Raw genomic sequence first — 13,097 nt, forward strand, 5'->3', positions numbered from 1 at the left:
GTTTGATAATGACACCTAGAAATGCCTGTTCTTGTCGGTCTTGCACCACTCTGATTCGAAAGAAACACTTTTTGCTGCACTGCACTTAATGAAAAAAGATTCAAGATTCCTCTTTTTTAAGATTCTCTTAATTGACTTCTTATGTTCATGAAAATTTTGTCTGTGATGCGTAAACATTAAATTACGATGGATATTACAACATAATGTACAAGATACTAATAAAAAATTAAATATAACAATAAATTAAAGTAGCATACGCATTTAAGTATTCTTAAACTTGATATGGAAGAAACGATTTTGCTGAAATATCTAATTTAACTGGATATAAATCTAAAAATAATTTTGGAATATCAAAATAATTATGTAGAATATTTAACATAGAATGTTGACGACAATTCTGCAAGAAGTTTTAATATTCTAATAACTAGTACGTTTTATATAATTCTTTTGATGGTCTAAATCAAATTATTTTCAGGTCTATATTTAGCTAAATTTTTAGATACTTCAGCAAAATCATCCTTTTTATCTAGTAGAGTATAAAATAAAGAGTATAGAGAAAAGATATATTCCTTTTATCTTATTCCATTATCAAATTAATATTTTTTTTTAGATACTGAGAATATCAAGTAACAGAATTACAATTCGCAATATTCAATAACAATTTATTTAATAATACGGAAAAATTAATTAAAAAAAACTAATTAATTTATCGATAATTTCACGTTAAGTAATAATATAATAAAAATTAAGAAGTGCCCGAGAAAAATTCTGCGTTTAAGTGGATTTCTCTTTCTATTTTTATCTTCGTAATCCAAACAAGTGAACTAGAAAAGCATAATCTATTCCTCATCTGCGTATCAATATTCACTATTAATATCAGTATTCAATATTCGGTAATCTGATTTCAACATCAATATAGGTATATTAGAGAATCAGAATTCCTTGAATTTTTTCTGTCGATTATTTTGCAGATAAATATCGCTTTGTGTAATTTACGTCCCTTTCTCGCCTTTAGATTTATAAAAATCGGATCAGTCGTATAAGCTCGCGTTAAAATTTCAATTGTTGAGATTTGGGATCCTTATTCACTCCATAATCCTTTTTTCACGCAATACACTGTTCGCGTTGCTTTATCCGTGTTTAAAATTTTGTACGAATATTTTAAGCTATCGAGAGTCGCAAGATGGAAGCCTTGTCCTTCCAACTGTCTTCGCACCTGTGCGGTCTTTCGACCGAACTCTTCGCACCACCCTTGTCGTCCTTGTTATCGTCGACGTCGCCGTCGCTGTTGATTGTGCGCGGCTCGTCGCGAACGGACTGCCCGCGCGATAATGACACCGATGTCTTACACCAGACCGGCGTCGGCGTACTCCTACTTGTTCGACCCTGTTGTCTTCTCGGTTTCCCTACGTAATAGCATGGCATCTCCAGTAGAATAGGCTTCACTAACGTCGACGACATTGCGTTCGTGTAATTTTACTCGCTGACTCGCAAATACGTGACACTGAAAACAAACCTCTGATCAAAGTCAAAGAAAAAATTAGGCTGGTTGATTCTAAAGTCATTATGACCTTCGTTTGTCGCGTGTTATCTTCAATAACGTATATATTAATATGATAAGTAAATACATATTGGAAGAGAAATAAACAGTTGATCATTTTACTAAAAGTTTCTTCAATTAATTGATAATTATAAAGTATTATCTGATTAAAAATACCTTTGGGATTCGGTCGTTATTCAATTCAGGTTACGATTGATGAAGATCGAGATTTATGAAATATAGTCTTGAGTCAAATTAATCCTTTATCTGCAATTATATTCTTACTTTCGCCTGTAATCTGGGTCTTTTTTGTCCAGTTCAAGTTTTTTATTATTCCAGGCTTTCAAAAAATGTGGAAAAATTCAGAGTTCTTTTTAACATCTTTGTTACATGAAACTCCACTATTAACAATATAATATATTTTAATAAAATAAATCGGTTTTTATCTTCCTTTATTTTGAAGAAATTTGAAAGTAAAATTTTTCTTGTGCTAAAAAAAATCCAGATTGCCAACGGAGGATTAAATTTATAATAAAAGTTTATGATGCACATCTCTCTGATTCTCTGCTGTGCCCTGTTTTTTTCTTTTTTTCTTGGATCAATGAAGATCTCCAATCTCTAGAAATTAAAATTTCTGTTACCAATCTTTCTTGAAACAATTAAATTTCTAAATATTATTAAGAAGAAATGTTTTCTCGGAAAAATCACAGGCTTTCATAGTAAAGGCTTTACGTTTAGATTCTGCGTTTAGACTGCGCTAATCGATTCGCTTGTCTCAGTATATCTTACCTGATTTTTTATGTATACAAAATAAGTTATATATACAATTTATAATATTATTGTATATTGTACACGAAAGTGTATATTTATGTGTGTCTTTGAAGTCTTAAAAACTTGATTTTTTAAAATGTTTGTATTATAAATTAAGATATAATTTGGGAATTTTTTCATTATTCATTTATTTTACATTTTTTTATAAGATGTCATTTATATTATATTCAGTAATAGTAATAAGAAATAAAATAGCAGAAATAAAATAATAACAGTTTAGATGACTTATACGCATTAGGCATTCTTTTTCATTTTCTTCCTTATAACGTTGTAATAAAAGTTAATGACATCAAGAATAGGTTTAATATTGCTCTAATTATCGCTCTAATTATCTTGATCGACGAAGTACTTTAAGTCGGTGAAGACAACTTTTATAATAAAGCGTACAGCAAAAATAATAATTACTAATAATTAGTTTCTTACATATTTATGGTCTATTAATCCGCGTTTGACTCATTGTTACAATTAATCAATCTAAATAACTAACATTAGAATTAATAAAATGTACTCTGATATATCTTCTAATATATCTTTCAACAGTGATAGTTTTCAAAACAATATTGATAAAAATGTTAATCCATTACGGCTCATATGCGTTTGTAAAGTAAAACACGGGTATATTATTTCTATCTGAGTAAGTATATTACAATAATGGGACGTGTTACTGGATAAATGTCACCGAAGTATTATCCAAATATTAACTAAGTAATGACATCTCAAAAATTATTTTCGACACAATGCAATCGACATCGCGCGATTAATAACGCCATCTCCCAACCTTCTTTAATGTAATAATAATTATTACTCCCTGTGTGTTAATCAATTTTAGGTGGTACCAATTCACCTTGTATAGTACTAATGGTTAATTTTTTAGGAGTCTTATTCTGCTCCTTGCCCGGCACGAGATCCGGTACCGCAACATTGTCCACATTGTTTTTTTTGTAATACCTCATCATAGCGACAATAAGCATACCCAGACCACCGAGGATCATGAACCACATCACTGTTCTGCAAAAAAAGTCAATCATCAACTGCAGTAATTTCGGCGTGAAAACACCATGCGAAAAAAATTATTTCGCAAAATTTTTTGGTGTGCAATATCAGATATTTCATAAGACGAAACTAAATTATCGAAATAATAATGCGATAGAAAAAAAGCTTATAAAAAGATAATATTATTACTTACTTTGCAATTAAAATTTGTAAATAGGCAACTTTCAGTGGCTTTATTAGAATATTCCCGAGTTCGAGGCCATCCTCCACCCAAAATAGCGGAAAAAGTGCTTCCGGAAAGGACTTCATCAATCGAAGTTTAGGGATGGGTCCAACTATCACGTTGAATTGAATCTTTTTATATGCTTTTATTGGAGTGCCTGTCATCGGATCAAAATTAAAAGTCATCCGGTGCTTTTCCTGCAAATAATATCTTTTATTATAATTCTCGTAAACTTCGTAATCGTTTCATATTCATAGCAATTTGCACGATTAGAAATTGTCATTATAAATTCACATTGTTTCTTGAAATTTATTATAAATTTATTATAAATTTATTATTTTAATAAAATTAATTTTATTTATAAATATTATTTAATATTTTATCCTTAAAATTAGCTAATTTATACATATTTGTATAAATTATTGTGAAATTATATAAAAAAAGAAAATGTATGGATAAAAAAACTGCAAGACAAAAAATAATAAGATTAATTTTATTATTTTAAATTATATTTAAAGAGTAAAACAATTATTAAACTTACAGGGATGGGATTTACACCGTCAATCATCTCGAGGTATCGTGGATCAGAATTATAAAAATGAGGTAGACTTATTCTTAAAGGCACGTTTTTGCAAGGATCTGCATTGAATATGTTCTTAGGCATACACCCTTCGGACTCTTGACAAAGGCACCTCACATCTTCGTCCTCAGACGGATCGCCCAGATCCGCCGTATAGTGTAATGTCTTGAAACCTGTGTTGCAAAATTAACTGTAACGTGGCCATTTCACTAATTTCTGTTTCTCAGCATGTCTCAGAATCGACGAAGAGTAAACACTTAGCGTTACTTTTTAAGTTTTTATGATACCTTGAACTTTCCCTGGTTCGAAATAATATGCGCCAATACTTCGACAAATGTCTGGAGAGTGTACCCAGACTTCTTTTTCCTTGTTGAGGAATGGTGGGAAGATGGTTCCATCTGTGCCACGAATATCGTTGCAAGGACTGCCAAACCACATCTTTAACTTCGTACTATTTGCTATCGTCAGCACACGACCTACGTCTTTGTAATTTTTAATTCCACGGTATACTCTTATGCGTTCTGGCAAACGACTCCCGTTTGTCTAGAATAAAAAGATAACACTTAAAATATATTAAATTCTTAGAAATTCTTAAAAATCTAAAATGAAAAATGTTATAATCCTATTCAAATTAATTTAATCTCACTCGAATTTAATTAAATTAATATGCACATATATATCCTAAATAATGAAATACATTTCATTTAATTTTAATAATTTCTGACAATGGTAATATTATTTCCTTCCATGTAATCGAAATAATAGATTATAAAGATATTCTATACCAAAACATTACTTAAAAATTTTGTATAAGAATGAGATAGATCTTATTTTTTAAGGCAAAAGAACATTTTTTTTTACTTTTATTAATAATATAATAATACAATAGCACAAAAAATTCATACCATATTTGCAGGTATATTACCTTAGCAAGATAACCAAATCTGAAACGTAAACCTTCCTCTCGGATTAATATCTCTTCTTTTTCCTGTAAAGCGGAGCACACTGCGGATCCAGCGAAATCTGTTATATCCGTGCAATCAAGTAGTATACCGGTAAAGAACAAATCTTTTATAGTGGTTTTGATAAATATTGACTCAGGTTTCTTGAAAATACTGTCAAACGCTTTGCCTAAAGAAATAAATAATTATATTTAGTTTGTCTGGTATAAAAGTTTAAGAGAGAGAAAGAAAGAGAGAGAGTGTGAGAGAGAGAGAGAGAGAGAAGGATATAATTTAAGATTATGTGTACATTATATAATATATATGTATTGGAATAAATATATGCGGCTAATATAATTGACATAATAGCAACAAGAAAAACCAAAGTTTTGAACAATAAAAACTGTTTCGTTCTTCTAATTAGTAATCTCTCGATTTAAAAAATCGACGATATCCAAAAACAAAATCACTTTAATGAACTGAATATCTATGAGTTAAATATTAAGCGGACATTAAAATTTCTTTGATGTGCATGGATTTTTATTTTTTCATTAAATACATACTAATTACTCCCATCGTAGATGGCTTATCTCTTTGAATGATCAAGGTTATCGCTATCATGAGAGGATGAAACGCATAAATTTCCACATTCTCTGACATAATGCTTTTCTCCTGATTGAAGTACCAAAGTTGTCGCAAACTATACTCAACAGTATCATCTTCCTCTCGATCTACGACATCTTCCTTATCCCGATACAAACTGGAAATCAATCATCAATTATCATTTTACTTCCATATATTATATAAATAATTTTTAATTTTAATTTTATACAAATAATTGGATAAAATTTATGTTATACTAGACGTAAATTGTTTAAATAACATAAAAATTATATTTTCAAAGCGAATCTTGAAGCTTAATAATATTTAAATACTATAATAATAAATAAATAATTTTGCAAATACATTGCATGTGAATATTATTAAGCACCAACATCCGCTTAATATAACATCCGCTTAAATATAACATTTCTTTCTCTTATTTGTGTTATTTATTTATAAATTATTTTTTTTATTATTTTCATTTTAAAATTTGCTCAATATTCTTCATATTCGAAACGCATTTTTTATAATAAGTAACAAATTGCCTCGCTAATTATAATTTAAATTATTATATTATATGAAAAAGATTACTCATAGTGAAAGGGTCCTAGTTCTTGGACAATCGGCTTCGCTCCTGATGCAATATCATTCGGATTTGTTATATTGAAGACATAAATATTAAAATCCAATGGCTGCGGAAGTTTCTCCCAAAAATCGCGTATTTCGTTTCCTTTTTGCAATTTAACTTGCTGTAAAATTTGTAAAATACAGTAATTTGATAAAAACGAATCTTTCTTCTCATAAATTTGATATTCAAAGGATATTGAAAAATTGAACGGAAGATTATATTACATAATTATATTTTTGTTATCAGCATTTTAAATAATAATTATTAAATTAAAAATTATTATTAATAATTTTCAAATAAAAATATATATTCTACATAGCAAAATTAATTGGAAAAGATTTTATTATGAAAATATTCACAGCTTCAAGCTAAATTCGTAGTAATCCAATATTGAAAGAAATATCTTTCTCACAGTTCTGATTTCAGTATTTCGAACAGAGCTTGACAGATTGACGATATGATGTATCAATCACTACTTACAGATTTAACTTGCGACTTTAGCATAGAAGGAAATCCCAAAGTATAACTGATAAGCCCAATGGAAAACGTACAGGAGCCTGCAAGTCCTAATGTTTTCACAGACACCATATTAATCTGAGAACACACCGCGCGAATTGAATTACATTTCCTATCTTGGAAAGATTTTGACAGCAGGTTAGCACCTTGTATTCGTCAATAACATGTAGCACAATGGTGAGAATTTTTCCGATCGTAAAAAAAGGATAATTAACGCCTCAGATTCGGATTATGTCTTGCATTGTCTATTCAATGTAACATGACGCATGTTATTTCCCAATCTTTCTTGAAAAATGCTCATTCTTTGCATCGATATCTTAATTTCCGAAATTTTTCGTTCATCAAATTTGATAGAAACTTGACTTTTAAAATTGACAAAATCAACGAATTCTAAAATTAACAAAATTCTAAGCCTTCAGACTTAATAAATTCCTATCTTTTTATAGATCATTTAGAATTTTTACATTAATAGAATTTTTAGATGTTAGAATTTTTTAATGTTTATAAAATATCGAATAATTTGATCCAAATAATTCGACAACATAATTTGTTCCAAATAATTCGATTTTCAAAGTAAATACGAAATTTTTGATCTTTAAATTTATCACGTGATTCTGTTTTTAGAATTTACAAATTTTTAAATTCGAGATTTTTTAAATCAAGAAATTTTAGATTTCGTGCTTCCTTTTTCTTAAAATTCTGTCCTGAAGCTTCTGTGAAGCACACCTGGAGAAATTCTTCTACAAAAAGGTCGATGCGAATGTTCACTTTCGTTGATGTCTTGCGCTCTGATCTCAAACGTCTTCTTGTCGGTCCTCCTCAGCAATTCTCATCGGCGAACTACCCGCTCCCCTGGAATTATTCTCATATTCACACATTCTTATATACACATATGCACATCTGTGTTTGTCCATTGACTGTGATTCGACGACATCGGTGCGATTGCGACTGCGCGATCAGCAGCTTTTGATTTATCGAATAAAAATAGCTATATGAAAAAGCTTAAATAGACTTTTCCTATACGATATTTGTGTTTCTTTGTGTTTACCCGCTGAAAAAAACGATTAAAGTAATTATATATAAAAAATAAGATGTGAAAATGAAAGATATTACTCTATGTTCTTAAAAAGATGACACCTTGCTTCTTTAAAAAGAATATGTATATATAAATCTTTGAAATACAAAATTTGCAATATCCAAAACAGATATGTTTTAAGTAGCAGTAGTAGAGAAAAGAATAAAATAGGCAAATTTTAAGTACATAACATGTTTGCTCAACATAATTTTAAGTAGTATATAATTTCAAGTAGCAGAGGAAAGTCGTTTGTACTGACATAGGCCTCCTAAAAAAATATCTCCTTATTTCTCAGATATTCAGATTTTTGTTTCTATTACAAAACAGATAATTATTGCAAAATTTCAAATAATGTTATAAAAATTGCTATATCATTTGACAGATATTTCCTAGTTTATATATATTTTTAAAGTTGTGTTTTAATTTTTTGTTAAGAAATATACAGTCCAAAATAATATTGGTATTCTTTTAGTAGAAAATTAAAAAAAAATTTTTTACTAGAAAAATGTAATTTTTTAAATTAAAATAACAATATGTTGTGAAATTGTGCTAAACTTTATATAATACTAGAAAATCTAAACTATTAAACAATATTTACAGTAAGATATATTTTACAACTAACATACATAAACTGAAAAATAATGTCCCATACTAGATTTCTCATAATCTTTCTATCTATAATTATGTACTATAAAATGACAATTTAAGTTTTAAAGATTCAAAAAATTGAAAGTATCAAGTCAAAACTATCTGAATTGATGACTAATTAAAAGAATTTTCTAATATTCTAAAATGTAACAAATAAAATTTAGTTTGAAAAACTGTGTACCTATAATTAATTTGTAATGTGTATTACTTAAAATAAAAATACTTAATAATAAATAAATTTCTATTAAACTTCTATTAAACACATTAAAGATATCAAATTTTATTAATAATTAATTATATAAAAAAAGTGAAGAAAGAAAGCTCCAAAACTATACTTTCCATAATTGATTCATAACGTCCATTTGATGCAAAAAGTTATTTTTATGATACATAATTTTGTTTATTTCTAAAATGTTATCAATCAAATTTTATGAAATAAAATACATGATTGTCTTCCTCTATCGATTGGGTGCGCATTTGATGTATAATTTACGATACATAGTTCAATAGAAAATATACGTCCTATGATTTCCTTCCTTATAGATGTATACAAAATTTTTAACATAGCCGGATATTTACCATATTTGGATTATGAATAAATTATTATAATAAATGCTATCAAGATAAATAAAATTTAAGCATATTAGTCATAATAAAACGTAATGCAAATCAACAAAGTGCAATTATATATTTTAAATTATATAAATTAATAAAGGAAGAAATATAATTTGTAGATATTTATTTTAATTTATCATTTGACTAAAGTAAATTAAAAAATATATATTCAAGAAATCAATACAAAAAGAATTAAAAAAATTTTAATACAATAACACCGATAGAAAACAAAAATAATTTTATTCTTTAAAATATATTTTGTAGACTATTTCGTACCCAAAGTTCATTTTTTTCGATCGTGATGACGATGTTTAAGTCTCAACTTTAAGTCAGTGTTATAGATACGCGCCTTTGGTGTCAAGTGTAACGCCTATCGAGCGCAAAAGGCGCCGAAGAATTAATTAAATATGACATTGCTATAGATACTCTATACACTGCTACGAACAACTTTCATACATTATTACTGTCGTCTATCGTAGATGTAGTTACCGTAACCGAGGTCCCATTAAAATAAATTGCTATATATAAAAGAAAGCTGCGCGTAAGATAAGAATCTAAAGATATAAGCCACTTCTAAAGAAATCGCAATCAAAGTTTGAAATGTGCATTCCAAACAGTACATATGATTAGTATATTTACTATTGAAAGCAATGCAGTTACGATCGCATGACACAACGTTGCAAAGCATTTTAATGTAATGTGTGATTAATTAATAAAAGCTACTTTATGTAACACAATATCTCTCTTCTCACATTCAGAATAACATATTCAATAATACATATAGAAAAAAAGAACAAATAATTCCGATTTAAATTTATAAATTAATATTTTCTTACAATGGTTAAATTTATTAGCACATGCTGAATTATTATTAGAGTCATTTAAAAGAATTAAAAAAAAAGAATAAAATTCATCGCTTGCGAAGTTTAATTAATTATTAATATACAAAAATTTTTATTTTGTATATTGTTTTGTATATGTAATTAATTATAAAGAATAATACAATTAGACAACTGTAAGATTTTATTTTCACATTCTATTTCGTTTTTTAATTCTACATCTCTGTTTATAACTTCAAATTGTTTGAACATTTAGGCAATGTGCATAATTGTATTACAAAATGGATAGCATTAAATATCTGTGTCACATCCACGAGAAGCTCATTCTCTTCTTCATGAATATGATACGTTACATAAATAAATAAATTACGAATAATAGTAAAGTAAAAAAGTAATCTACACTATCCTGTTACATCATGAAACGCGGACCAATATTTTTTTATGCAACTATTATCGCCAAATTTTTTATGTGAGATGAGACTGGCACCAACATACAATCGTGATCAAAATTCCACTTCGCAGAGGCGAAACACTCGCACTTCGTATCGAAAGAGAGAAAATCCGCGTATCTACCTGTCTAAACGGATACTGAGAGTTGTGATGGCAGAGAGATAGCGGTTCGCTATAACGGGGTTACGGGTTTCTTTCGGCATAATAATCTGATGGATGACCTTTTCTCGGATGACATAGGGCGAGAAATCCTCCATGTGTTTTCTCGTTTTATTTACAGATAATCGTGAATGATGATCGATAACCAAGAAACCATCGCGTTTGTTCACACGATCGCTGATGTATCGAGATCGTGTATAGATAGTCTTCTTGTCTAACACTGCCGTTTATCTCCCTTGTAATCTATTTAAAATCTACTCGCTAAACAATTTATTTCCAAAAACAAACTGTTAATTTTTCTGTATGAGAACAGATGATAATTTATTTTTTACAGCTTAAATTTGTATTGAAATGTAAATATAAATCAAAATACTGCGATGTTGCAAAATAGCAAAATAAAAGTAATTAGAAATAACATATATAAAATTTTAGAAATCGAGCTAAACAATCTTCAAGTTATTTTTATTAATTTTTATTATGTAAGTCAAGCTCTAATATGTAATAGCAGCATTAAATAATATTTTTTTTTAGCATAAATTATAAAAAAACATAATTGAATTTTCGTGTTTATCTTTTTTTATGTCAATAAAAAAATCATTCCGATTATTAAAGGCATAAATTATATAAATTATAGGTATATCATAGGTATTGAAGAAAGTATAAATTAATATTGTATATTTCAACTAATCTTTCTATCTCTCTATTAATCTACATCAAAAAGTCTCTGCCAATTGATCAAAGATAGTCGGAAATTTGCGAATTCTTTGGAAATTACTGAAAAATGTAGTTCTCGGACCTATAGATAAAAGTAGGATTATATATACTTCTTAACAACGAGCGGTAGTAGCGCGCGACGCCTCGCCTAGCGATTCGCTCGTCAACAATGCATGAGAGAGCCGCTACGTGGAAATCGCGACCTTTCCCTGTTGCTTCCATCGGTATACTTTTCCGATAGGAGGTAGCGCGACATTTTCCACATCCATCGCTCGATGCGCAAGCACGGACTAATGTAAAAAGACACGCGATAGCATTTCATTGGCTGTATAAATCTCCCTCCAACATGATAACAAAATAATCAGCTAATGTCAAATTTTTCATTATTTATGCTTCTCGCGTCGTTAGGGAAGCATTTTCCTTCCACTATTTTATTTACTTCAAAGTTACTATAATCTATTACTTAATTAATTATAACAAGGTCTAGGCTTGCAAACAGTATTATCGCTCATGACTCATGATCATTTGAAGTGCAACTCCACAATTTACATTATTCATTGTTTATAATTTTATATCTCGCACGTCAATAAAACTTATTATTATTATTCAAAACGTTATTATTATTCAGATAATGTTTATGACTGTTGGTATATCACTGACTCTTTTTATTTTGATAAACACTGTAAACTAAAACAATCAAACAAAGCTATACAATCTATATATTTATTAATTATTGTTCTAAATAAAAATTTTTTTACATAAGAAATATTAATTTTAATTGTGATATCAATTAAAAAGCAAAACAATGTTTGAGTTAAATGAAGCTAGCCTGTTCGTCAAGCGGTTGAATATGATTGATTGGATCTATAAGTAAAAAGTTCTCATTAAGAACCAATCATATTCTCGGCGAATAAGCTAGCTGCTTTGTTTGCTTAAACACGCCCAATATCTCGCAAATCATTGTTTTTTGTATGTTAACTTGTTCTAACATTGATAAAGTTTTTGGAATAGAAATGATGTTACACATTGTTGATATTTTAAATTATATCTAAATATTAAGTATTATTAGTTGCAAAACAGATGTTACATAAAATGTATAATTTAATTTAATAAATTATTAATAATGCTAATGCAGTTAAAAAGCAAGAATAGTGTTTATAAATTTTTTCGTCAGGTGTAGATGAATAAATAAATTGTTTTCACCTTGTAACTATGTTCAGCGTGCAATATTATTACTGCATTAATCATGATAAAGAAACTTGCTAATAGATCAAGTTCACATCATTTGCACGTGGTAATAGCATTGTTCTCAAGGTTGCTCAGAAACATAAACTTTGGAAAAATATTTATTTGACTTCAAAAATACAGATTTTAGAAGAATATTTATTTTACTTTTTGATTTTTATGTAAAATTTGTAGTGATAAGCAACGAAAAGATGGAAGAATCTTAGCAAGGATACAAATATCTGCAATGAGAAGTAAATTTTTTAATGAAATGTTGTTTATTAAATAGAAACACATTTAAAAACTCACGCAATAATCAATTTTTAAGATATACATTTCAGTCAGGCAAGATTAATTATGAATAATAATTAACGAATAATTAATTATTAATAATAAATCTATAACAAAAACAAGCTGCACTTATATTACTAGAAGATTATACTGACACTTTAAGTTATTATAGATATTAGTGAAAATATCGTATCGCTACTGCATTAAAATGGTGCTCGACGAGTGCA

At 28.3% G+C, this 13,097-nt stretch overlaps 1 protein-coding gene across 1 annotated transcript; it reads right to left on the minus strand.

Annotated features, from left to right (window-relative positions):
* Positions 1 to 3,186: 3,186 nt before the first annotated feature.
* On the minus strand, positions 3,187 to 6,927 carry LOC105618305 (sensory neuron membrane protein 1-like). Its single transcript, XM_012199845.1, has 8 exons — positions 6,820 to 6,927; positions 6,303 to 6,460; positions 5,672 to 5,868; positions 5,093 to 5,298; positions 4,455 to 4,710; positions 4,129 to 4,340; positions 3,558 to 3,784; positions 3,187 to 3,379 (listed from the first exon to the last, which is right to left on the minus strand). Exons 1-8 carry the CDS (start codon positions 6,925 to 6,927, stop codon positions 3,187 to 3,189), a joined length of 1,557 nt encoding a protein of 518 aa, XP_012055235.1.
* Positions 6,928 to 13,097: the final 6,170 nt, after the last annotated feature.

This window comes from Atta cephalotes (assembly GCF_000143395.1).
Source record: "Atta cephalotes unplaced genomic scaffold scaffold00016, whole genome shotgun sequence".
Classification (NCBI taxonomy): Eukaryota; Metazoa; Arthropoda; class Insecta; order Hymenoptera; family Formicidae; genus Atta; species Atta cephalotes.

What these genes read in the sequence shown, in the direction of transcription:
- LOC105618305 (XM_012199845.1), bottom strand. Translation starts at nt 6,927, where the DNA reads ATGGTGTCTGTGAAAACATTAGGACTTGCAGGCTCCTGTACGTTTTCC. An exon ending in TAAAGTCGCAAGTTAAATCT is followed by an intron (nt 6,461 to 6,819) that starts GTAAGTAGTGAT and finishes CAAATTTTACAG; the next exon opens with CAAGTTAAATTGCAAAAAGG. An exon ending in ATCTACGATGGGAGTAATTA is followed by an intron (nt 5,299 to 5,671) that starts GTATGTATTTAA and finishes TTATTTCTTTAG; the next exon opens with GCAAAGCGTTTGACAGTATT.